At 38.7% G+C, this 27,937-nt stretch overlaps 2 protein-coding genes and 1 long non-coding RNA gene across 8 annotated transcripts in view; all 3 read left to right on the plus strand.

Moving 5' to 3' along the window:
• LOC127851257 (uncharacterized) overlaps window positions 1-17,949 on the plus strand; it is a 30,133-nt gene extending 12,184 nt beyond the window's left edge. For 2 of the 6 annotated variants that reach the window (XM_052384901.1, XM_052384898.1), the window contains exon 2: window positions 15,293-17,949. In XM_052384901.1, coding sequence (XP_052240861.1) covers window positions 15,295-16,710 — 1,416 coding nt within the window. In that variant the 5' untranslated portion in view covers window positions 15,293-15,294 and the 3' untranslated portion in view covers window positions 16,711-17,949. Of the gene's footprint in view, window positions 1-1,684; window positions 1,797-7,475; window positions 7,622-9,684; window positions 9,798-10,259; window positions 10,551-15,292 lie in introns of those variants that run through there. The other 4 variants (XM_052384903.1, XM_052384902.1, XM_052384899.1 and 1 more) reach the window with 4 other exon arrangements.
• Window positions 17,950-18,775: 826 nt separating this feature from the next.
• On the plus strand, window positions 18,776-22,165 carry LOC127851382 (uncharacterized). The gene is made up of 3 exons (XR_008035748.1): window positions 18,776-20,323; window positions 20,552-20,662; window positions 20,771-22,165. It is a non-coding gene; the product is annotated as an uncharacterized LOC127851382 (long non-coding RNA).
• Window positions 22,166-25,056: 2,891 nt separating this feature from the next.
• On the plus strand, window positions 25,057-27,612 carry LOC127849972 (uncharacterized). The gene is made up of 2 exons (XM_052382710.1): window positions 25,057-25,069; window positions 27,038-27,612. The coding sequence occupies exons 1-2, from the start codon at window positions 25,057-25,059 to the stop codon at window positions 27,610-27,612; spliced, it is 588 nt and encodes a 195-aa protein (XP_052238670.1).
• The last annotated feature ends 325 nt before the right edge of the window (window positions 27,613-27,937 follow it).

Raw genomic sequence — 27,937 nt, forward strand, 5'->3', positions numbered from 1 at the left:
ATTCAACAATAAAGCGGCCGAAAAAAGGTGCAAAACGGTCGAGTTTGAGTTGTCTCGAGTTCTTTATTCGTTTGAACATAATATATCTTCTTTTGTTAACAGCTATTCAGCCTAGAATGTTCTTTAAGAAAATATATGGTTATGGGGGTTTCAATGTGCGAAATGATGCATTTATTTTCGCTTTACGTTGTCGCTTTTATATTGAATTATAGGAAGATATTAAGTATAATGTGACATATAAACAAAACAGGCCCCGTCACAAAGGAGCAGTATTAAAATCTAATAACACCATTGTATGCTGGGTATTTTACGTGTTTTTTTTAATTACGGAATAAGTGCGTTTTGTTTATGAATTCAGCGAATAGTGCGATTTTTAAGAAAAAAAAACCCCTACTTTTTCGGTGGAACATAGAACAAGGACAAAAAACTTGTCTTAAGCGTCAAACAGCGCATCAATTCTTGCTAAAAGAAAACATAAACACGCTTTCGTAAACGTTCATTTCTTTTTCGACAAAGCATGTAAACATATACCAGTTTTATGACTGATTTGTTATTTTAATTTAAGCTCTTCAACGCTCGTTGCAAATCAAAGCACCGACAGAGAAAAATCAGATGGCATATCATGCGTTGTTATGAAAGATCGATCTGAACTTTCCCATGCACATTGCAATTATGTTAATGGTTATCAAGAAATGCCTATGTTTCACAATTTACACTCTTACATCGCCTGTATGGGACTCTGAAACATTGACATCACTGACTTGGGAATTCTTTGGTATTATAATATTGAATCATTCCAATTAATTTTTTCCACAAAAAGGTTTTTCAAAATATATAGTTTTAATGAAGAATCATTTACCCATATACACGCATTAAATACGTTCATTCGAGTCACTCGCAGTTTTTGCCGTCTGTCTGAATAATTTCCTCACCGCAGATTTAATCAAAAGTCGACTTATTTCATGATTAAGAACACGACGGGTTCGCGTAAGCGTGCACAACATAGCGGAAACGCGGGACAATATTTTAATATGATCATGCCATGCACTTAATATCCTGGTTTCAAATAGTAATCACAAGATGTGGAGTACGCGGACATGAGGCAACAAACATGGCAGCAATCAAAACCATCATTGACTACACTGCAAGGACAGAGATTATCATAGGAAATTACATATTGCTAGGGTTACTGATGATGGCACTGAAGACGACGACAATGATGATGATGGTGGTTTTGATGATGCTGTTGATGATAACCTCAATAGCGACGACGACGATGTTGACGATGATGATGATGATGTTGTTGTTGTTGTTGTTGTTGTTGATGATGATGATGATGATGATGGTGATGATGATGATGTTGATGTTGATGATGATGATGATGATGATGATGATGATGATGATGATGATGATGATGATGATGATGTAATGATGATGATGATGATGATAATAAAAACAAACCATCAAAACCACAAACTGACAAACAGTCGCACATTTATTGCAATTGTATTACTGAATTTTAACGTCTAATTTCCGCTTCGTTCCAATTTCGACTGAGATGAGCACGCTTATTGACGGTTGGGTTGTAAATGGTGGCAAGTTTGTTTGTTTTTATATAGAGTTTTCAAGTGTGTACATTAACGTATTGAAATTTATGAGTGTGCACATTATCTCTCGTAAAAACCTACTGGGGGCGTGGGTTGATAACTTGATATTAAGTGTTCTGATGGACTAAATATATGTATGGGTCACATGGACAAAATACATTAATTAGGATATTCACCTTAAAGATAAAGGTAAGTAATTTTGTTACGAACTTCATTTAAAAAAAAATCTTTTTGTGAACTCGGTATACACTTATTTCATGGATGCGCGGTGAACAGTCAAAACTGTTTCCCAAGGTATCAGGGATGACTTTGGTACTGTTGCCCGAGGCCGATAGGCCAAGGGCAACAGTTCCAAATGTCAGCCCTGATACCGAGGGACAACAGTTTTGACTGTTCACCAAGCATCCATGAAATAAGTGTTTTATTACCTGATCGAATTTCCAACATAGAAATAACAGCAAACTAAATTTTTTTATCCCATCATCAGACGTGCATTGTCGAAATAAACCACTGTGAAATAAATTTACCTTTATTTCAGCAGTGCTGAAATATAGCTGTCACGCGCGGCGAAGAATGTTCATATTACTCGGAATCAACTATAAAGTAATCATTTTTAGTAAAATCGAATCAGATTCAACAAAACAAACAATTTGATACCAAGATGTAATATAGTTTTTACACATAATGCAACTCAAAAAGCAAATAAACATTATTTACAAATATTAAGTGCGCGTACTCGTGACGTCATTATTAATACGTCATACGACACAATGCATGTTGTTTCACGCTAAAGATGCAGTTGTTTAGTGTCTTTTTTTTCATAAGTTCTTAATAATCGGGGACGTAGAGGTATGATAAACGAAAAACAGGTTGGTTACTGATCTTTTTGTAATGTATTAGGCTCGACACGATTAAAATAATGAAACAATGTTTGCTTAAAATATCTTTGGGATTTTCCGTCTAGTTCGATTTTTCTATTCTATTTTAAAGAAATAATTTACGACCAAGAAAATTGATGGGATAAATCGAATACTAGGTCGGTGCCGAATAAAGCAAAGTTTATCTTGCTCGGCACGAAAATCTGAACCACTCGCCAAGGCTCGTGGTTCAGATTTTCTAAGCCTCGCAAAATAAACTTTGCTTTATTCGGCACCGACCTAGTATTCTCTATTTATCCCATTTTCACCGCGACATTGACGGTATAACACGTTGTGGAATATACTTGCTTGTATTCAACACTGTGGAATATACCTGTCGCGTGCACGGACTACTTTTTAAATGACGTCATGCGATATGCGCTAAAATTAGGTCGAAATTGTTTGGTTCATTGATCGAATTTTAAGGTCACCCATGAAAAGAAAATGTGCATATTTTGCAGAAAAAAATATATATGATATATTCACCAAAAGAAATGTTGAAATAAAATATCAAATTACACGATTTTTGTTTTGTTATTTTTTTATGTATATTTACTTTACCACTGAATGATTTTTCATAAGAAACAAAGTCGACAAAACTTGAGCTTCAAAATTATACGACCTTCAACCTTTAAATCTAGTCATATGACATTATTTAGTGTAATGTGCATTGTTTATAACCAAAGCATATACTTTTGACATTTAACTTAAATATTAAGAATGTACAACAAGCCATACACATATCGCACAGTTCATGAATAATCTGCTATGTTTGCTTTCCTATTTAATTCACGTTAGGCATAGAGCTGTGTAAAGTATAAGATGGTAAAAATAGCACCACACTGGAATTGGGAACGTCCCATTTGTACACGGGTATTTTCTACTCATTCATCTGTTGTGTACTTGAATGTTTTCCATTCTTTGTGTATTTATATATTAGATTATTTTTTCGTACAATAAGGGCATTTACCATAGATAAATAAAACATTGTGCAAGTTTAAACATAATTATGTTTATATGCAGAAATCTGCAAATGCAACCGAGTTTACCAACGGCTATTATTAGATAAACTGCTCCGGTTCATTTGAACAGCAGTAATGTAGAGTACATGACGTAGCGTGTGACGAAGAAGAAAGTTTATCGCGTTCATATACTCATTTGAATAAAGTGATAGAATGGCATAAGGGTTTTTATTTAACTATGCTAAAATAATTATTAAAGACCCTAGATGCAAAATCGTCAATAATTGAGTTAAATGGATTATTAGATGGATTTTAAAGGATAATTAAAGGTAAGATACTAGTTCTTACATGTTTTGATTTTTGATTGTACTTTTGTCGTTCCCTGATCTCGGGGAAATGATTTTAACATGGGCGCCATTGATGCATCGGATCACACACGGCATACCCATAACATAATATAAAAAACACGTTCTGCGCGTCCTGAAATTCGTCGTCCGAAGTCGGAAAACGTATTGCCCTGTATATTTTGTCAAATAAAGTGTCAGTCGCTGCAATTGTCTGTTTACTCGTCAAAATTGTCAAGGTCTTCGATAGCTAAAGAAACTTCAGCGTACAGTTTATTTAGTATTGACAGACCTGTACAAAGTCGCGCCAGTCAAAAATCATAAAAAGCGACATTTAAAGTAATGGTAGCCAGAACTAGGTCGTCGATGGTGTACATGTATGTTGACATCGACAGCATTTTGTCAGGAGTAATGGCCGCCAGATTGGATTTTGATCATTTTCTTTCGAAAATAAAATAAATTATAGTAAAGTAAAATCTTCTTTTCGCGGTCGTAATGTGTTAAAATTCGCATACTGCGTAAAATTGAATGTATGCATATGGTGATATTTTTACTTGTTTTACAGTTTGTGTGTGAATTTTTTAAAGACTATTTCGCGTACCAGAACAAATACATGTATATCACTACGCATGGTTACATTTGTTAGATTTTAAGCGCTTTAATGACGGAATTAAAATTATTGTTAAGGTTATTAGATCTATTTATGTTAAACGTCACGTTGAAAAAATCAAATGGGATAAATAGAATACTAGGATTAGCGTTGAATACAGAGAAGTTTATGTTGCTCGGCTCGAACACCGAAAGCGCTCGCCAAGGCTCGCGCTTCCGGCGTTCTAAGCCTCGCAACATAAACTTCTCTGTATTCAACGCTAACCTAGTATTCTCTATATTTACACACAACAGTAATCGAAAAAATAAATTTTTTTGACTGTTTAACTGTAAAATGACGTCATTTTTTCGACGAAATGACGTCATTATTCCAGCGGGCAACAGTTCAAACTGTTGACCGGTCAACAGTTTGATATTCACCGGTAACAGTTTAAAACATTGCAAATTTCTTTTTCGACGAGTAAACAGCAAAACATAATTAATTATCATTTATATAAGACATCAGGTAATAATCTTATCTGTTTACTGGAATTTAGTGTGTGCTGTTTTATCTCATTAAATGTGTTAACGGAGCATTTTGAAACACCATCGCTGTGTTCCTTGTAACATTAAAGTGTTACAATTGACAAATGCAAAATGATGGGTTTAATTGACGTGTTTCCAAATTTCTGGTGTATTCATGTTCAAAGTTGTGACAACACGTGGAGCGCGTACATAAATTTATTAAGGCAGTATGAATTTTAATAATATGCATGATGGAATAGCATTATAATACGGGATACATCTAATAATATTACCCGCGATTTTATGCGCGATAAGTGCTGTATAAGATCATTGACGATACCTTCCGTTTTTTATGGAATATTCAGTTAAAGGAAGTCTCTTTTCAACGAAAGTCCAGCCTAGGCGGAAAGTTTCGTCCCTGATCAACCTTTGCGGACTGCACAGGCTATCTGGGACGACACTTTACGCACTTGCTTTAAGTCAAGTAACCCCAGAGCGCGGCTAACCTATACGTCTATCATATACTTAACGATGATTTACGTCTGTCTCTTGTCCTACACAGAAACCAGGTTTTCAGGATTCATTTAAATATGTATTAAACATAAAATATTTTAATCATTATACTAAAATTCAATAACTAAAAAAGAGTGCAATGAACTGGCAAAAACAAAACTCTGAATAAAGGCATATTAAATGCACCTTCCTATGGATCTAACGAAGACACGCTTTGATGTTCTGTGCGACATAGTATTACTCGAGGATGTTTCCAATGATTATTTTAAGTGCAATAATATGCTTACTATTTAAAAATCGAAACCACACAACAGCGGGCACAAAGCCGGAAAATCCTATCTTTGAGACTTTTGTATAAACAAAAGTAGAAAATATTTACACAAATCATGTAAGAAACGTTATCTAGTTGTGTTTACTGATGTGATCTGACCGAAGCTCTTGCATCGTTTAAACCTTTAAAATTGTCAACCGCTTTATAATTAAATTAGTTAATGGCGTGAAAACTGAAAACAACTTCGATTGAAATTTATGCGAGTTGATATTGATCTATTTCATGATAAAGACATTTAAGTTATACATGTACCTGATTCATATACATAAATGTGCATTCGTTCAGAGTTGATGTGTTACCGCATGAAATTATGAGCGTGTTAATTGAACATCTTAGGTGATTACTACACTTATATCAGACGCTCATGATATGAGTCGTGTTCTGAGAAAACTGGGCATAATGCATGTGCTAAAAGTGTCTTCCCAGATTAGCCTGTGCAGTCCGCACAGGCTAATCAGGGACAACACTTTCCGCTTTTGTGGCATTTTTAGTTTAAAGGAAGTTCATCCTTACCGAAAATCAAGTATAGGCGGAAAGAGTCGTCCCTGATTAGCCTGTGCGGACTGCGCAGGCTAATATGGGACGACACTTTACGCACATGCATTAAGCCCAGTTTTCTCAGAACGCGACTCATATATTATAAAGTTAATGTATTTTCAACAGCGTAACAGAAATATTGCATGTATGAAATTAGTTTTCAATTCAAACAAGTTCGTATTCGTTTCGCAACGGCTATTCGTATTTTATTATGTTTCAAAATGTAGTATGACTGTTTTGTTTTCATTTGGATACATATCTTTATTGCGAAATAAAAATATACAGTAGTGAAATAAACAAACTAAGCCTTCAACTTGATATATAGTACATGTACATAAATGCTAATAAAAACATCATTATAATTAAATGTAACGGCAGTCTACCGCAAAGGTGCAATTTGAATATTATACAGCTATTTGTATGCACGTAGTTGATATTCATAAAACACATATTTGTCGCTGAACACGCACTACACTGTCAGGACTGCAGCATATACAATTTGTGGTTGTGTCACTTATTTTAAAGGGGCCTTTTCACAGATTTTGGCATATATTGAAGTTTGTTATTAAATGCTTTATATTCATAAAAGTAAACATTGGATCTAATAAGCTCCAGTAAAAAAATCAAGCATCAAATTAAAAAAAGAAAAAAGTAACACTGAACAGGGCTCGAACCACTGACCTCTGGAGTCCTGGAGTAAAAGTCTACCACTTAGGTCACTCGGCCATCCGTGCTCATACAATGACGGATGCATTTTATACTTTATATAAGCAATCCTTCTAGTTTCACAAAATATAAAGACAACGTCAGAACTCTCCAAATTATTCAATCGTTTCGCGTTGCAACGCTTTATAATTTTCAGGTTTTTAAATCGTCAGAAGATGCACATAATGTCTATTTTAGAGCATGCTAGATGTTCAGTACTACTGTTTCGTCACAAATAGCATAACTAAAACGAAAATTTGCGAATCTGGAACAATTTTTATTAATTTTGTTAATTTACCAAAACGTTAAAAGGCCCCCTTAACGCTTGATGCGCTCGAAAACAATTTAACAGCTTGATTGATAACATGCTTCATAACTTCCATGACAAATGACAGAAATACAGAGATTAATTCTAAACGTACATTTGTACGTTTGTATTTCGGAAAATCTCACGTAGCAACGTTGTTAGTTTCGTGATCTTTATATAATGCTGTCTTATGTTTAAATAGACATATTTCTTTGTGCGTTGATTATGTATTGCTGTTGGTGACTTAAGAGTGTGCAATCCCGTCTATCGAGCGTCTTAAACTGGGTGAGTTTATATGATATTTATTACAGTTGAACTGTTTCCTAATTTTGAGTGGTTTTTGTTTTTATTTTATCATCCGTTTACAAGCACGTATATACTTGCATTTATATGAATAAATAAGTTTATTTGTAAAATGTTTTGGTTTTTAGTTTATCAGGTTTTAACGTATCAATATTATTTTAATACTGACGTTGCATGAATAAACATATGGTTGTGTTGAATGCGTGCTGCGCGTTACAACATATACAAAATAAGGCGGACGTTTGACAATAACGAAACTTGGGTTTTTATGAAAAATGAATTGAAAATATCAATCTGTAAATAGCCATGTTTACAAGTCATTGCACATTTTGTTGTTGTTTATTTTGAACGCGAAACATATAAATCGTTTAACATAATAAAAACTGACCCTAAGATTAAAAACTTCAGATAGCAATAAAACGGTACAGTAAAATTTATAAATTTACAACCGCCTATGAACATCAAACTAAAGCCTCTGTCAATTTATCATTATTAACCTTATCTTCTTGCCAAACATTGTTATCAGGTCATAAACATCCGTCTATCTTGTTGTCTCTGAAATTTTTCTAAAGAATTTTCTTTGTGTTTATGTTCATTCATGGCCTTACGCCGTCATGTAAAACTGTACAGGGACTTATAGATTTAAATAATTGTTCTTGCAACATTGACCTTGGCAATTTTATGAGCGTATTAGCCGCAATTTCCGCCGGTTAAAATAGCAGAAAATGAATAGTCGAGATTTGTTATGCAGTGTATACATGTAAATTTTACATGTATTCAATAATTCGAATTTACATGACAATTATGCTATGTTATAATGTTAACCGTGTGGGCCCCTGTTATGTACAAGATCTACTGTGACAATATAATTGGAACGTGCTCAGTGAAAAGAGGGCTTAACGCATGTGCGTAAAGCGTCGTCCAAGATAAGCCTGTGCAGTCCGCACAGGTAAATCAGGGACAACACTTTCCGCTTTTATTGTATGTTTCGTTAAAATATAGTCTGTAATTAGCAAAAGTCCAGTTATGGCGGAAAGTGTCGTCCCTGATTTGCCTGTGCGGACAGCACAGGCTAATATATATGACGACACTTAACGCACACCCATTGAACCCCTTTTCACAGAGCACGGCCCATTTATGTGTTAAATGTGTCATATTACCGCAAACAAACGAACCTTGCACTCTGGAAAAACTGGCATTTTGCATGTGCGCACATTGTCGTCTCAGACTGGGCAGTCCGCACAGGCTTATCAGGGAGGACACTGTTTGCCTTAACTTGATTTTCGATAAGAAGAAACTTCATCCAAACGAAAAATAACATCAATACGTAAAGTGTCGTCCCTTATTAGCCTGTGCAGACTGCACATGATAATCTGGGACGACACAGTACGCACATGCAATAAGCACATACAAATAAATCAGTACGTGTTGATATGTCTGTTGGTGAATTTGCGATAATAATAAGATCGTGTTATTATTCAAATAAGTTATTTACATATAACTTTGTTGCAGTGATCCACTCCTAAAATTATCATACACGTTTAACGCGAATGGTTTGAACAAGAAATCTCTGTGTATTAGGGCCTAGTTAGGAAACTATTGGTTTGTTTCACGCCTTCACGAGTTTCTACTATTTCAAACGCCCCGGGTGTTAAGACATGTAAATGACCGCAGTCGTTTTATCACCCACTTAGATACGTATTTTTACGCATTTGTCGTCGAATACAAAGTTAAATTTAGTAAAAGACATTTCTTACTAAATTAAAGTATTAAAGGCTTCTTTTCCAACCCTTAAATACTCATGAGCAGCAAACAGCATAAAATCTGAACAGACTGCGAGTTACTCGCAGGCTGTTCTGGTTTTATGCTGTTTGCACATAGCCATTTTCAAATTGTTTCTGAGTGGGAAATGGTTAATCTTCCACTGGTAGAGTTAAATCGTTATCTACGTTTAAAGATGTACAAATGGACGATTTCATGTGTAGTATTTCATATCTTTAAATCAAACGCTTTGTATGACATACGTCCCAACTTTACATTCTGTTGATTGCCATTTTACGATGACTCAGCATATTTACATGAACGTATTCATGTTTTGCAATACTGTATTTGAAGTTGAGTAATTGGAATATATATCAATAAAATTTACGATGACATAGTGAGTAAATAATATTGTACTGCATGGGCTAATTCAAACATAGCTTCGTTGCAGTCATGTGTCATTACATATGTTATTCAAGCAGAATAATAAAAGTAAATAATATTTATTTATTCATGTATTTATGTGTTTATTTATTTATTTATTTTCCATTTATTTATTTATTTATTCATTATGTATTATTCGTTTTGGATTTACACGATTATACTTTTTTGACATTGTTTTGAAATAATGGCTTTTAAAAGGCGCGAACATAACCTGGTTTCAGCTTTCTAGATTTCAACTCACACAACGGCTAATAGAGTCGTTTGAACGACGCTTGTAATTTGTTACACTGACATTTTATACATTAGCGGTCATTAAGTCATTTTGTGGCACACATCTGCAAACTGCTGTGTGCCAACTTTGGTAGTTTATGAGCCACAATTTACATCATGGTATGAGTTGTAAATACTGTTAACTGTGGAGAAAGTTATGAACGGTATTATTGTTACGTGTACTACATGTGTCTGAAATGACTGTGTTTCGTGTTTATTAAAGTAATTCTGGTACATTAATTACCAAATTCTTGTTATACTGTGCATAATGCATATAAAAACTGAAGTTAGTGTATGCGTCCTAAGAAGGTCTTCCTAAGTGGTGTTATTTATATAGTGTTCGGAGGAGATAGCATATACCAGCGGGAAGCGTGTTAGTCATTGATATTGCGAAGTTGGGCTTATTTTATTGGAACATTAGAAAGCATGGCAGAAGGTAAAAATGCGTCCGGTAAAATGGATTTAGATGCTGTTTGAAAAAAAGTAATTAAGAGAGTTCAATATCAAGTGATATGCGAAGTACACATAGTAATGATGTAACAATTGGTTCATTTAAATGGCTTTTTTTACCGTTATTTTTCATAAACAAGCCGCAATATGTAGTAAGGTAGCACTGTTCCTGACAATAGGATATACTGATTTTTAACCTTATTTCTATATTCTTATTTCTTTTACCGATCATTAAAATAAGATAAATTAAAATGCTTTGAAATAAATCATTAAAATAAATTATTTAAGAAAAAGATGTATTGATAAAATTTCATGAAATAACATATCGCACCGCTAAGTAGTTTCCAACTACACGTTGAAAGTACACAGATCTGTTGACATTTTTTAAGTTTGTCTTGAAATTTCATAATGTCATAGATTAATAACTCGGGACTCAAGAACTCAACTATAATATAAATATTTATTGTTATTTAATGCCACTTAAACGTATATGCCTTATGCCGCTCATTTATATTATGACTTTTTATCAGTATAATTCATAATCAACATCATGCTTTTTTATGCAACACTACATGTCATTTTGTCTGAACGCTATCGAGGTACATCGCAGTATACTTCTGGAACAAGTCTTATACAGAGCTTCACTAGGGGTGGCGTAAACACGGTCAATATCACTGGAACAAGTCTTATACAGAGCTTCACTAGGGGTGGCGTAAACACGGTCAATATCACTGGAACAAGTCTTATACAGAGCTTCACTAGGGGTGGCGTACACACGGTCAATATCACTGGAACAAGTCTTATACAGAGCTTCACTAGGGGTGGCGTAAACACGGTCAATCAGAAAAACAAACAAACATGAAAAACAATAGCAAATAGAATTCGTTACCAAAGCGTGAAAAGATCCCTTTAAGGCCTACCCTCAGTCTGTCTGGTCGGTCCGTCTATACGTGAATCCGTCCGTCCGCAAAACTGGATCATTCGATTCACTAGGGGATATTATTAGTTTGAAGAGGTTTTGTATACTTATAGAGAGAATGCAAACGTTATTCCATGCCCTTTTTCATCATTTGTCAGACCACATGTAAATGTTACTTAAAGGAATCCTTTCACGTTTTGGTAAATTGGTAAAATTAAAAAAAAATGTGTCAGATTCGCACATTTTCGTTGTAGTTATGATATTTGTGTGGAAACAGTAATACTGAACATTTACCATGCTCTACAATATCCATTATATGCATCTTTTGACGATTTACAACCGCCTATAAACGATTTAATAAATTTGAAGAGTTCCGTTGTTGTCGTTAATGTTTGTGACACTACGATGAATGCTTATACACAGTATAAAATACAACAATCCAAATATGAGCACGGATGGCCGAGTGGTCTAGCGATAGACTTTTAGTCAAGGGGCCAGAGGTTCTAACCCAGTTGAGGGTTACTTTTTGTCTTTCTTTAATTTTATTCTTGATTTTTACTAGAGCTTTTTTTATCCAATGTTAACATTTATCAATATAACACATTTAATAACAAACTTCAAGACATGCCAAAATCTGTGAAAAGGCCCCTTTAAGATAAAACAATAACACAAGGTTGTTAAAACTACATAAGTACATGAAGAATGATCATGATATTTGGTATACACACTGGGCCATATATTAATCATTTGTGTCTTTGTCAATCCTTTTCTCGGTTGACTGTTATGAAAAATGCTCCATTAACTCGCAAAGTATATACCGGTATGATGAATAATTATATGAAACTTAATATACAAATGAAGAGCAATGTGACAATTACCTGCGTCATTGTTTCAACAGGGGTAGATCTGATAAACGGGAAATATGATTGTAATGCAGACTGATTTGAAAGGAGTTTTCACTTTTAATAGACACTGCTGCAATACGTGTTAGCTTTGCTTATTTTTACAAATCAACAAGAAAATAAGTGTAATAAATGTATTAACATCTTTAATAATTTAATATTGTAAAATATATGTTACTTGAATGCCATTCGCATACGCTGAGAAAACAAGCTCGTTTGTTAACATAATTACTAACTGAAATTATAATAAATATTCACTTGTGGTACACTGTTGCATATAGTTCAGTTGAATTAGCTTTCGGAATGTTGCATCTTATTTCCTTAAACGCTCTGACTCATTCATTAATGGTAGACTGATTTATGAAAGCTTTAATGAATAAAAATGCTCCAGCCTCGTGACTCGACCGAGCATCAGACAGCATGACGTACTTTATTTTTTTATAAATTGATCTGCGTTCATTCAAAGCAATGTTTTATGATGCAAATGTACCCCATTCTGTTTCACAACGTATTAGATCACGAAGGCTGAATTTTTACCGACATTTCACTATTCGTTCGTCTATTGGAATATGATATGGTTTACATCTGTATGTTACATAGACAATATTGATCATTCAATTAAAAGAAACGTTTTGTTTATATCATGTGAATGCTCGTTTCTCAAACGCTGTGGTGTCCATATTTATAGTGTGTGCAGTCTACACCTAAATACAAATGCCAAGGAAAAGGATAACAGGTAAAAAATATATTTATGTTCATGCATCCGCCGTGAAACTACGATCGACATGTGTCTTAATTTCTTTAAACATGCTCGCCCAATCCGGCGTGGGTAGATTTCTGCTTTGTGTATATACGGGTTATCATTTCGCCGTTTAATTGGTAAATTTATAAACAACACTTCCTCATAATAGCATTGGTGTGTGGTTTCAAACCGTTACACTGAAATGAAGAACATTTTCACGGCGACACTACAGACGGATGGGTTTGGTTTAAGCGATACATTACCACAATGCCCGCTGTTAGCGGCATTATGTTTGAATATCTACCCTTACATTTGCTGGTACTTAGGGCATATGTAGGAGCATAATTTGTTGCAGAATAATAAAGTACCTTGATCTAGATAAACTGAGCTAAATATATTTGCCATCCCAGTCCGCACAGCTAATATGGGACGACACTTAACGCACATGCATAAAGCCCGGTATTCTCAGAAGGAGGCTCAATACATCGCGCCTCATCAACAATTGTCAAATTATCAAATACTTAAAAATATTTTTTTTAGAAATATTTGAATAAAAATCAGTTGAAAATTGTCCATCAACAGCCAGGAAAACCAACAGTATGTTGACTTTCCTACTCTAAATATTCGTGTAAGATCACCGAATTTCTGGTACAAATACTGAGTAAAACTGCCATTCATTGTTTGTATTGTTTTAGTTTAATTATTCTATTTAAACTTCGCTCTGCGAAAACAGGGCTTGATGCATGGGCGTAATGTGTCATCGAAGATTGGCCTGTGCAGTTCGGACTGGGACGGCATTTTACGCCCGTGCATTAAGCTCCGTTTACCCTAGCGCGGCTCATTTGTAATTTAATGTTTCTTTTTGTTGTTACACGTCTCGCTTTATCGTCACACGCCATGTACGATATCATCAAGGAGTCATTGTGCGTGAAATTGTACTGGTGGCTACATTCATTAACGGTGTAAACAACATTTTACCGTTGAGAGTAGATGTACGTATGTGTCAACACGAGTTGATAAAATCAAATGTACATTATTCATATAGAGATGAAGAAAGGGTTAGAAGTGCACTTTAAATGAATGTCTGGTCGATCGCCCTTAATGTCATTGACACTTCCAACAGCGGCAAAGCATGCGGCATGCATGTATACAAAAACATTCTTTAAAGGGTGTAAACTTTCTTAATCAGTATCTAGCTGGATAATTCTCAACATTTTGTTATTAAACACACGTAGCCTAAAGTAGTAAAAAATGATCCAAATGAAGCAAATGGGAGTAATCCGATATGTTTTTACACTTTGTATGAGACAGGTAGAGACACTTTGTATGAGACAGGTAGAGACACTTTGTATGAGACTGGTTGAGATGTAATTTCAAAGGGATTAGTATTCTGTCTGGGTATGTATTAGTTTGTCTCATAATGTGAATCACATACATGTACTTGTATGTTTTCCATGTATGATTTCAGAGAAATTACTATCAAAGCCCAATGTACACCGATGCATACATTTCTGTCAAACCTTTGAATTGGTCGCACTCAGTACAATTGATTACTTTTTAAATATACTTTTCTTGTACTGAAACTTGCTTGTAGTTCCGGTAAAAAAGCATTTTATTCCATTGTTTGTGTCTTTCTGAATCTACTTTGCTTTCGCTGCATAAACTTGTTTTTTTAAACATGTCAAATCTGAACATTTAGATATTTAAAGGTAACTCTTTAAAGTGAATAGGATTTGTATAGTTTAATATGTCATTTATGGCTTAAGCAGCTTATTGTCGCGGACTAAAATTAGGAAGATAATGTGACTGTGTAAAGTGAACAGGTATAGGTCTCCTTCTATATTGATGGTTTTAGAAGTTTATTGTTTTCAGGGACAAAATAAGTCTAAACCTAAATTATTCCATTTATGCCTAGCGTATAGAAAAAAGCCATTGGCAAACAGCGTAGACCCAGATGAGACGCCACATGATGCGGCATCTCATCAGGGTCTGCGCTGTTTGCTTAAAGGGATTTCTGTAAGAAATATTCTAAATATAGAAATAAATATACTAGACATCCCTAACTTTGGAAATAAATTGATCTAATTTAGAAAAATGGAAGAGTCTACCAGGCATAAATGGGTTAATACGCCATATATCATGTATTTTTCCTCGTCTGGTTTCAGTGATGGACTCCAAGCAGACGACAGACAACAACCTTGAGAATATCAGCCGCGTCCTGAAGAAGGTCCGGGACTTCATCATCCTCGTGTTCACCTTCTGCCTCTACCGTCTCTCTCGTCTGCTCGTCACTTCATTCCAGAAGTTCACATGGGTCGTAACAGGGGTCGAGAAAATGCGCCGAGACACACGCAGTGGCCTGAACTTCCGGTCCGCCGCGCATGTGCAAGATATAAAATGGCGGCGGAAAATACACCCGCTGGTAACGGCGGACGCTTCGAATTTTATAACATTTCACAATTCGTTTAAACATCCAAACTGCGTCTTGAAGCCGCACGTGTCCCTCTACTGCGTGACGCAAACCGAGGCTGTGTTTGTGGAATGTGACGAACTCGAGGACGTGTATGCGTCAGACGGCAATTTCCATGACGCCCAGTTCAGGCATGCGCGTCGGCTGGTCGTTCTTCCACGCGGAGTCTTCCACAAACTCGCCACGGACCTTGGCGACCCTAGGGTGCCCGTGATGCTTATTTCTAGTACCGGGCGGTGCGGGGCTACACTAATGACCCGTATGTTTGAAAAGGTTCCCGGTACGCGCATTATTCAGGAACCGGACTGTCTCACTACGCTCGCGTTCCTGATGAAGACTTTGGCCTTGTCAGCAGTGGAATACGACAACGTGCTCACGAGCGCCATCCGTCTGCTGTGTAAGCCAGACGACAGGGTCGGGATGATAGTCATCCGCTCGCGCCCTTGCTGCTGTACTCAGATCAAAACAATACAGAAACTCATGCCCAGAATCCGCCAAATCTTCCTATATAGGAACAGCTTGCGGACTGTGTCGTCTTACATAGGAACCATGTCCAACGACACCACCGCCCAGTGCGCGCGTTTTATCATAGATAATGAGGTGATCGCCACCATCATGCCGTTCTTCCGTAGGCTGTTTCACCACTACTTCATGTACACATTGGACCAGGATCCCCCGCTCACCAGCCCGGGTTCCATGTCGACGGTGGGCATGTTCACGAGCGTTTGGGCGGCGTGCATCACGTCCGTCGTGGAATGCACGGAGAAAAACATTCCCGTTATTTCCGTCCTTTACGAAGAGATGCTTAAAAACCCCTGGCGCACATGCAGTGCCATGTTTGAACGGCTCAACATCCGGTCTCAGTATGTGAACAGCGCAACGGACGCGTTCAAGGTCGACGTGAACAAAAACCAAGAGCTTAGTCAGACGTTTTACAACACGGACTCCAGGCGAAAAATTCAACCGGAAGCGCGCGCTGAGGCAGACACAATTCTCCGGAAATATGGATTTCCAAAACTTGGGGAGAGATTTGAACTGATTGGGTTAATGAACTTCGACCATCCGGCTTTTAGCAAATCTTTGTCCAAAGATAAGTTTACGTATTCAAGCTAAGATGTGCAGTCGCTTGACATTGGTTTCAAATAGTCAATGTATTATTAACCCATTTATGCCTAGTGGACTGCTCCATCATTCTAAATTGGATCAATTTATTTTCAAAATTAGGGATGTCTAGTATATTAATTTCTATATTTAGAATATTTCTTACACACACAGAAATTCCTTTAAGCAAACAGCGTAGACGCAGATGAGACGCCGCATTATGCGGCGTCTCATCTGGGTCTACTATCTTTGCCAAGGCCTGTTTTCTAGACACTAGGCATCAATCGGTTTAAGTTGTATTATTGTATAAAACGTGAAGAATTTACACAAAATGTTGTTACCGTCCTAACTTATGTTGTCAACGTCCTAGGAAGCACTTATATGTTCACATGTGATCATCACACATTTGTGTTTACATGAAGATAACATAACGTCATACTCAGCAAAGTTTCAAGATGAAAAATGTCGATACCAATTGCTAATTGTGCAGATCTAATCCTTTGTTGTTTAGGTATCATGCATTATCGGTGTTTGGAAATACACCAAGCAAGCTGTCGTTAATTTACGGCTACGTTTTTCCATGATATTGTCAGGGCATTACTGGTGAGTCTGCATGCTTCTACTATTCGGCTGGTTTTTCAAAGTTACAGGGATTATAATGTTGTTTTCTTCTTCTCTTAATGAATATCTGTTTTAAATAATTGACCATTACAATAATTTTCGAACAAATTCAATATACATGTTCGTGTGACTGAATATGTTTGTGTGGCTGAATATACATGTCTGTGTGGCTGAATATGTTTGTGTGCCTTAATATACATGTTTGCGTGACATAATATGTTACTGTGGCTGAATATACATGTTTGTGTTACTGAATATGTTTGTGTGCCTTAATATACATGTTTGTGTGGCATAATATGTTAGTGTGGCTGAATATACATGTTTGTGTGACTTAATATACATGTTTGTGTGACTGAATATGTTTGTATGGCTGAATATAAATGTTTGTGTGACTTAATATACATATGTGTGTGACTTAATATACATGTTTGTGTGACTGAATATGTTTGTGTGACTGAATATACATGTTTGTATGGCTGAATATACATGTTTGTGTGCCTGAATATACATGTTTGTATCCGCGCTTATGCCTGATGTTATGAATGCGATTCTAGTTGTAATAACACTACAGACATGCAACAAAAATATATATAACATTATATAACAATAACAAATTTTCATAAAACAATACATTTTTCGTTTCGTGTTTATATGCCCCAATTAAATAACAGCAATAAATAAGAGTACGAGTCAGTCCGTATGAAAGATTATGTACTCAATCCCACTTAAGATATTGTATGTATTTCGATAAAACTTATATATGTAAATGGTCGAAATGTGTGTAAAGGAAAGGTCTATTGAGAAATAACACACTGTTAAATATTTGAAAAAAAAGCTTTAAGAAAGTCATGTGACCTTTCTCGTGGGTGTGCCTGTGTCAAAACTTGTGTCGTGGGGTCATGACCTTACTCGTGTGTGTGTCTGTGTCCAAACCTGTGTGCGGGGTCATGACCTTACTCGTGGGCGTGTCTGTGTCAAAACCTGTGTGCGGGACCATGACCTTACTCGTAAGTGTGTCTGTGTCCAAACCTGTGTCGCGGGGTCATGACCTTACTCGTGGGCGTGTCTGTGTCCAAACCTGTATCGCGGGGTCATCACCTTACTCGTGGACGTGTCTGTGCCCTAACCTGTATTGTGGGGTCATGACCTTACTCGTTGGCGTGTCTGTGTCCAAACCTGTGTGCGGGGCCATTACATTACTCATGGGCGTGTCTGTGTCCAAACCTGTGTCGCGGAGTCTTCACCTTACTCGTGGACGTGTCTGTCCTAACCTGTATCGCGGTGTCATGACCTTACTCGTGGGCTTGTCTGCGTCAAAAAATGTGTCGCGGGGTCATCACCTTACTCGTGGGCGTGTCTGTGCCCAAACCTGTGTCGCGGGGGCATGACCTTACTCGTGGGCGTGTCTGTTTCCAAACATGTGTGCGGGGCCATGACCTTACTCGTGGGCGTGTCAGTGTCAAAACCAGTGTGCGGGACTATGAACTTACTCGTGGGCGTGTCTGTGTCCAAACCTGTGTCGCGGGGTCATGACCTAACTCGTGGGCGTGTCTGTGTCCAAACCTGTGTTGCGGGGCCATGACCTTACTCGTGGGCTTGTCTGTGTACAAGCCTGTATCGCGGGGTCATGACCTTACTCGTGGGCGTTGTTGTGTCCAAACCTTATCGCGGGGTCATGACCTTACTCGTGGGTGTGTCTGTGTCCAAACCTGTATCTCGGGGTCATGACCTTACTCGTGGGCGTGTCTGTGTCCAAACCTGTGTCGCGGGCTCATGGCCTTACTCGTAGGCGTGCCTGTGTCTGAATCTGTGTCGCGGGGTCATACGTTTTTGTGATACATCAGATCAATACTATACGGCAAACCCTTCTAACAATACAGCGTTTCTGTGACATAGTATATAGAAGTAAAAAAATTATATAAAGCTTTTAATCGAAAAAAACGAAATCGGGAATTAGGGTAAAAATGATTTGCCCCTGCATTACTGAGCATAAACAATATTTCGACACAGCCTATATCGCAATTAACGTATTATTAGGCTTAAAATCATATCAGTATACCAAAATGCGTACAATGACAGTTTGTATTAATCTAGTAAATATCACAGTTGCGTCGTTAAGGCTAACGTTCAACAATGTCCAAACAATGTTCAACAATCGCGTGTTTACATTTAACAGAAATATTTCGCGGTGAACTCCCTTCCCTCGCCCAGGTCCGTAAAATTCTCGCTCCATATGTATGTGAAGAGTATTGCCAAAATACAAAATATACATAACATAATATTAATGAAGTATGATGTGATTTAGATGTACACTACAGACAACATATACTGTAACCCAAAATAGAATAACTATAAATCATTTTGTGAAGCTTTGAATATTTTGACGTACTATGCATGCTTTACATAAACATCAGTTAAGGTCCGGTTACACCGCCAGAACTTTGCTGGAGCGTTTCTTGAACGGTATGAAGAGGGGCCGAATTAAAAAAAAAATCGAAAACACGGGCGTTGTCAAAGCGGTGAACCGCTGAAGCCAGCGTTGGTTTAGCGTTGGTAAAACGGTAGCGAGCGGTGACGCGAGCGTTGGTTTAGTGGTGACGCGAGCGTTGATAGAGAGGCGTTCTGCGCATGCGCACGTTGGCTCGGCGGGAGTTTAAAGTTGGTATTGCAGCAAACCGCTTTTGACTTCAGAACTGCACGGATCGCTTTGATCGACGTTCTGATAATTTTTGATAGAAGTCGATAGTTGAAGTTCATCTTGCCACGTAGACTAAAGAAGTGGAATGCTGGAGATGGAGAGGCAGCAGCCTCCAAGAAGACCATTACTGAGCAGGCAGTTGAACCAATGGAGTCAGGTAAATATAGGTATAACATTTTTAATTTATAATTCATTTGTTATATTTTGCAGAGACCAGTAATGCCACACCAGAATCCACTGCTAGCACAACCACTGATAACACAGCCACTGCTGCAACAGCCCAGACAGGGACAGCTATTGATATAGGTAATCGCCAATAGAAATATTAAATTTAGTGATGATTATAATACACCAGAATCCAATGTTAGCACACCCACTGCTAACTGCTACCACAACCCTGGCAGGGGCAGCTGCTGATGAAGGTAATCACCAATGAAAATATATGAAATGTAGTGATAATGATAATAATAATAATAATAATCTTTTAATTACGTTGACATAGCGTATTTATTATTCATTTGTTATTTTTTGCAGACTCTGATGACGAGCCCGAGATGGCCATGACACAGGACCAGTCTGACAATGAGGAAATACCACCTGGAGATGACCAATCTGAGGAGGGCCGTGCTACTGCTGGTGCTGAAGGTAATGATAATGTGATAGAATGCAATGAAAAATCAATACAAATTGATCTAAATAATGTATGTTTCATTTATACATTTATTATTTCTATTCAACTGTTATTCTTTTCAGAATCTGAACGAGACGATGAACAGCGTCAGACGCAGAAGAAGTCTCGTCGCAAGGCCCTCTTGCTCGACAATGACACTCGGGAGCAACTCATCGAGTGAGTCCGGGAGCACGAACGTTTGTGGAGGAAGGGGGCCACAAACTACAAGGATACACAGAAGAAGACGGAACTTTGGACCAGGAAGGCAAGAGAGCTGAACATTGCGGAGGGAGCTGAAGTTCTCAGGACATGGTAAAAGTCAGTCCGGGACCTTTACGCTAAGCTTATCTGCAAGAAGTCAGGCCAGGCTGCAGCGAACTTGACGGACAGAGAACTGTTCATCCAGAGAAACTGCGCCTTCCTGCACACGGAGGTCAAGCCCAGGAAAGGCCAGCCTCTTAGAAACATACCCCTCACACAGGAAACTTTAGCAAACCAGCATCCAAAAGTCCAGCCCTCGGCGTCGACCAGCATCTCTCATAAGTCTTCCCACGACGTCGAGGAACAGGAAGAAGACGAGGGTTCCCTCTCGCTCATTGAAACTCAAGCGGCACTCACGACGTCCCAGGGCATCCCACCTCCACTAGCTCTCTCCTCCGCCACCACCAGACCACGCCGTGCCGCCACCAGAGCCGAGCCTGAAGACGCCCCTGCGATGCTGGTGATGAGAGATAGTATGAAGGCTACCAACGCCCTCCTGGAGAGACTGGTCAAAGCCCAGGAGATCAGCCATGCATGACAGCCCTTCATCACGTATATGTTCCAGTCTCTCCAACAAATACCTGAGACCCAGTACCAGCTCACAGTAGAGAGATTGACGGCCATCCTCCACCAGATGCAGCGACCCATCCCCCATCCCCTCCCTCCAGTTCAACCACCACCAGCATCAGTACCTTCACCCACACTCACCTTTTACCAGCAGCGGCCGCATTGCTACCAGCCCCAGACTCAGCAATACTGCTTCCAGCAGCAGCCTCAGCCTGAGCACCAGCCTCAGCACTTCCAGCAATTGCAGACACCCAGAGGCAGCCAGCCATCCTCCACCCCAAGGAGCTCCAGCGCAGGACTCATGTTGTCAGACATGCCGAAAATTTACTCCTTTAACCAAGCCAACATAAGCGCCGTCAGCGAGGGGTGGATTCTCCAGGATCTTCAACGGCAGGATATAAATTCTCCATCCATACCAATCCCCGCCACAGCCTAAGGGACTGATGTTTTACTGGCAGAGATAAGGGCCACCGTTGAGGAGAATTGAGACTGCTTGTGATGTGTTGAAGGGACTGCTCAGTTATTTCATGTGATTTTTGTTTAAGGAATGAGCTGGCAAGCTGTTTTGATGTTTATTGTTTTTATGTGCACTTGTGTGTTTGCGTGGTCTCATAAGTTTTGAGCTTTAATAAACAGCATTTATATTAAAATATTCTTGACTACTTTATTTATTGGAATTTCTAACTTAAAAAAAAACCTTCAAGTATTAAACAAGACATTTTTTAACCCATTAAGACCCAGGCTATTTTTTGAGTCTACCTCTTTGACTAAAATTACCAAAAAGACAGCTTACTACAGGCTTAACGACTTACAAGACCCCATAGTACTAAAATCATTGAAAACATTAGAGTATTTGCTCCCTTTTGGAGCAAATGTTTTATTTATTACAATGGCTCAGAGGTGCGAAAAGCGCTTCTGGGACTTAATGGATTAAACATTAAGTGCTTTTATTAATGTAATATGACATCAAGAATGAATCGTATCACAAGTTTCTTTATAAATATCATAACATTTCAAACAAACACAAGTACAATTTGTTCATTGCATGTCCAATACTGGGGCACCATTAACGTTCGAATTCCTTAAACAATGACAAATAACATTTACAACAAAGTTATCAACATATAACATGTATATGGAAAATGCACAAGTGAATCCTCATTGTTCTCGCAGTGTTCAGTTGATAGCCACCATTCTTTCCTGCCAGTCCACTGATCCTGCAGGGGAGTTGCACCAATGCTTGAGTAGGTAACGCTGCCTCTTCCCATTACGCGAGGCTGTGTTTGGGCATTGCACGACGATAGTGTCCTCCAAGTTCCGTCCTTCTCTCCATGCCCCAGGCTGCAGGTTGCCGTCTGGTTGTGCACGGTCCACAAGTCTGTTCTGGAGAACTGGATAGCGGGTGCGCATCAGGTTGCGGAGAATGCAGCAAGCTTCCACGATGGTTCTGACAGTTTCATGGTGATGTTGCATGGCGGTGAGCAGAATCTGGAACCCGTTGGCCAGGATGCCGAATGCATTCTCCACGACCCGTCTTGCCCTGGACAGCCGATAGTTGAAGATGCGCTCTTCATGGGTGAGCTTTTCTGGTGTTGTACGGCTTCATGAGGTAGGTCCGCAGTGAGAAGGCGTCATCTCCGATGATGAAGTAAGGCACATTCTGATTGTCATTGGGTAGGGGGTCTGGCTGAGGAAAGGCATGAATCCAGTTCTGGTCCAGCCCACGATGGAGATCACTTTCATTGTAGATCTGAGCGTCTGAGGATGAGCCATTGCCTGAGACATCAATGTAGGTGAACTTATTGTCAGCATCCACCATGGCAAACAGGATCTCGCTGTAAAAGCCTTTGTAGTTGTAGAATTCTGAGCCAGAGTAAGGAGGAGCTTTACAGGCCACGTGCTTGCCATCAATGGCACCAATCGGTGCGGAAAGTTCCATCTCTGGTACCATTTGTCAGCCAGGTCTCTCCATCCTTGTTCAGATGTTGGGCAAGACAACAATTCATCTGTGTACTCCTCAATGATGACCTTTACCACTTCTCTAACTACCACACTGATAGTGTTGTGGGGAATTCTCCAGGCGTATTGCATGTTTCTATAGGTGTTACCAGAGGCCAGGTGCCGTAGGGTGATTGCCACTTTGAGAACAGGTTACAGGCTTGGTCGGTAATTGGTGTCTTGTTTGGTCAATCGGGGGGTCAGCCTCTGTGCAATTTCATCAAACATGGCTGGTGGCATCCTTATAAAGTGATGGAAGGCTCGTGGATCCTCATTCCTCAGCTCCACCATCAGCTTGTGATACAGTTCATGTTCAGGCCTTCTCAGTATCCACTGTCTGACCCACACAACTCTGTCTCTCCTTTTTCTCTCTCTTCTCCTTCTGTCAACAGCTTGTTGCAATCTGAGGAGGTTCTGATTCTGCTGCTGGACTAGTGCATCAATCACAACAAGTCTCACAGCATCCATGGTAGAACACTTTTACTGTAACTGAGCAAATTAAAATGATGTCTGCACTCAACGATAGCTCAATTTGAAATGGACTCCTGACTCATTTCTCCCCGTATTTATTGCCATATTCTGCTCCCGCTCCAACAGCTCAATACCAACGCCAAACCAAAGTTCATCACTCCAATGGATCGCTACTTCAACGCCCGACACCGTTCCAGTAATTCCGTGTCCGTTCGAAAAACGCTTACAACCGCTCCACCATAGTTTGTGCAACGTTTAATCACCGCCCGGGCAAAGCTGGCGAAGCAGCGGTTGTCCAGCATTCAAGATTTCTGCATTGGCCTTGCGGACCCAAACGTCCTCGAACTTGCGTCTAGCGGTGCCAAACTTTGACTGAGCGTTATTGGAACGGTGGTGAACTTTGTCGGAGCGGAAAATTGCCCGCTCCTCACCGCTCGCAATATTTTGTGCAGCTCAAAACTTTCTGAGCGGTAGGAGGAACCACCAGCTGTGACCGAGCGTATACGGCGTTGCCTTAACGGGGACCAACTTCTGTCAAACGTTCGTGAACGGTAGCGAGCGGTGATGATTGTTTTTCACCGCTCCAGGAACGCTCAAGCAAAGTTCTGGCGGTGTGACCGGGCCTTTGTCAGCTTTATTTTGTATTTTCTAGTGTCCCCTATTGGTAGGCAGGAACTGCTGAGCTGGGGTGGCCGAGTCCATGTCCCATATTGGTATGCGGGCACTGCTGTGCATCGGTGACCGAATCAATGTCCCATATTGGTAGGCGGGCACTGCTGAGCCGCGCGTTTTTAATATGAAGTCCCCACACTGAACGGACATTTTTCTAACCGATCAAACGCGCGGTTGCACTTTATTAAAAAATACTTATTTGTTTAAAAAGGTCATGATACCTATAGAAAACTCTTACGAATGAGCGGGCTCTCCACTTTATCCCAATAAAAATGGTGATATATTTAAAAAAATAATCCTTATTTTTTTTTAACTGGGTCGCGCTTTATTCTTTCAACACAGATCCGATAAAGTCACGTGGTATAGGCTCCGTAACTGCTGAGCTGCGGTGGCCAAGCCAATGTCCCCTATTGGTAGGCGGGCACTATTGAGCATCGGTGGCCGAGACCTAAGTTCGACAACTGAGTCGGTACATCAATCAGCTGATTCATTACACGGATGGCGAAAAATTATGTCCCTTGACTAGATCTAAAAGTTGAAGGTCGTACAATTTTAAAGCTAAAGTTTTCTCGACTCTAGAGATTTCTTATGAAAAATCATTCAGTTGTAGAATAAAAAGTAGTCCGTGCACGCGACAGGGATATTCAACAAGGTGGGATACAGGTAGTTTATTCCATGGGGTGTTATACCGTCAATGTCGGTATACAAATGGGATAAAAATTATTAAGACCAACCTCTACAAACAGTTGCTGGGCAGAAATATACACATATGTGGTGTTTATAGAATTGATAATGATTGTTAATAACGATCGATGTGAGTACTCTTAATCAATGTACTAAGACTGTCGATGGAACTTATTAATATTTTAAGAATCACCGACACTGTTAATTTTATTTAAAAAAATGATTATGTAAAGGCATGATTTCCTCCAAAAACGAGTTTGACATTTACATACATATTAAAAATATGTTTTAATTATAATGTTAAAGTTACACTTCATGTATTGATTTAGTATGCTGGTCCTGTAAACATGTTCTTTATAACATATAACAACGTTAACGTTCATCACTTACATTTCTTGACCCCGTTCTTCGTACTGAGGTATGCTATGGTTAGTTTAGTGTAAAAAAAACAACAAATAGCGCACCTATTTTATAATCAGAATTTTGCCTGTCAGCTATTAACCACAATACACGATTGTTTTCAACTTGATTTTTTATTTAATGAGAACTGTAATTTAATTATGTTGATCTCAAACGATAAAATATCCTTCAATGGTTACAATAGACATGAACGTATGTATATCTGCTTACCTAAGTAGTTCGTCCGTAGCCAATAAAATGTAGTACTCTATGTTAAGTGATTCGGAATAAAAATCAATAATTCAAAGAACTTAACGATAATTAATGTCTTTTGGCCGGAGATGTGCGGTGTAGCTTTAAGTATTGCACACGGCGTTTATCCATCGTATTTTCGAGAAAGACAGTTGTTTGTTTTAATGTTTTGGAATATCGGAAGTTTCAATTCTAGTTATTAACCAAGGAACTTAAAGGGGCCTTTTCACAGATTTTGGCATACTTTGAAGTTTGTCATTAAATGCTTTATATTGATAAATGTAAACATTGGATCTTAAAAGCTTCAGTAAAAAATCAAGGAAAATGTAGCCGGTAACAGGTCTCGAACCAGTGACCCCCGGAGTCCTGGAGTTAGTCTCAAGTAAAAACGCATTAGCCCTCTCTGCTATTCCGCTGGGTATACTGAGTTTAAGTATTTTATACCTTATATAAGAAATATTCGTTGTTTCGTAAATTTAAACGACAACAACAGAACTCTCCAAATTATTCAATCGTTTCGCGTTGCAACGCTTTATAATTTTTAGGTTTTCAAATCGTCCAAAAATACATATAATGGCTATATTGGACTATGGTAAATGTTCAGTAATACTGTTTCCTCACAAATATCATAACTAAAACGAAAATTTGCGAATCTGAAACAACTTTTTTCAATTTTGTCAATTTACCAAACCGTGAAAAGATCCCTTAAAAATCACAGAGGAAGGAGGGTTGCGTAACGGATTTGACCATGTGGCTATTGTTGGGGATGAGTCAGCAAACGCGTCGGTAAGCGAAGTTTTGCACTGGACTAACTCTGTGCTTTTTGGTGATGATAATTTAGAAAGTAGTGTATTTGAAAAGTTTTGTGACAGTGCTGCAATGGCGGAAAATAGTGCTGAACCAACAATCCGGGACTTAATGACACTCATGAAAAATGTAAGTGATCGCCTTGAATCTGTAGAAAAGAAAATGGGCGGCATAGACTCTATCGAGAAGCAAATGTGTAACATAAAAGAAAGATTTGAATAAACTTTGGGTTGCTCTAGAGGATCGAGTAAGGAAGGTAGACGAGCGCGTTACACGCATTGAGGACACGGTGGACGGGGCGGACATCCACGCGGCGCAGCTGTCGGAGCGGGTACAGGAGCTGGAGAAGCAGAGGGATACCCTACGTGACAACGTAACATACCTCCAGTCGCAGTCAATGTGCAACAATCTAATATTCACGGGGGTATCGGAGGACAATTCGAATGGAAGCGAGCCATCGGAAACAACAGAGAAGAGGCTTAGCCAGCACCTCCATGACGCCTGTAAGGTACCTCGTGACGTTGCGGACTCCATAAAGTTCGAAAGGGTGCACCGTTCACCGGGTTCACCAATTTCTGGCAAGGTCAGAAATATAGTGGCAAAATTTACATATTTCAAGGACAGGGAGAGCGTTCGAAAATGCTGGAAAGAGTTAGATGGGACTTTGCACCGTTTTTTCGAACAATTTCCACAGGACGTCATCGAAAAACGGCGTAAATTAGTGCCTAAGATAAATGAGGCAAGGCGACAGGGTAAGCGGGCGTACCTGGTATACGATACTATTTACATCGACGGAAACGCGGTGCGAGCGTAGGGGCACGATGGCAGTGAGATATCCATACTATCATGGAATGTACATGGACTGAGTGCACCGTTGCACTTTTCATTGTTTGGTAATAATTGTCTACCTAGTTACGAGACATTCACCGATGTCAAATATAAATGGGACAGTTCGCGTAGAGATGAATTTCGCTCAAGAATTATTTCGAAACTTCCTATTTTTAATGATATTGTTAGAAGTATTGATAATTCGAGCCAATTGTCAATTAACTCCATTTTAGATAAATTCACAGCCACAATTCGCAGTGAAGCGGATGAGCTATTCTCAAAATCTAACAAGTACAGTAATAAACCTTCTT

The sequence above is a fragment of the Dreissena polymorpha genome, chromosome 11 (assembly GCF_020536995.1).
Source record: "Dreissena polymorpha isolate Duluth1 chromosome 11, UMN_Dpol_1.0, whole genome shotgun sequence".
In the NCBI taxonomy this organism is placed as follows: domain Eukaryota; kingdom Metazoa; phylum Mollusca; class Bivalvia; order Myida; family Dreissenidae; genus Dreissena; species Dreissena polymorpha.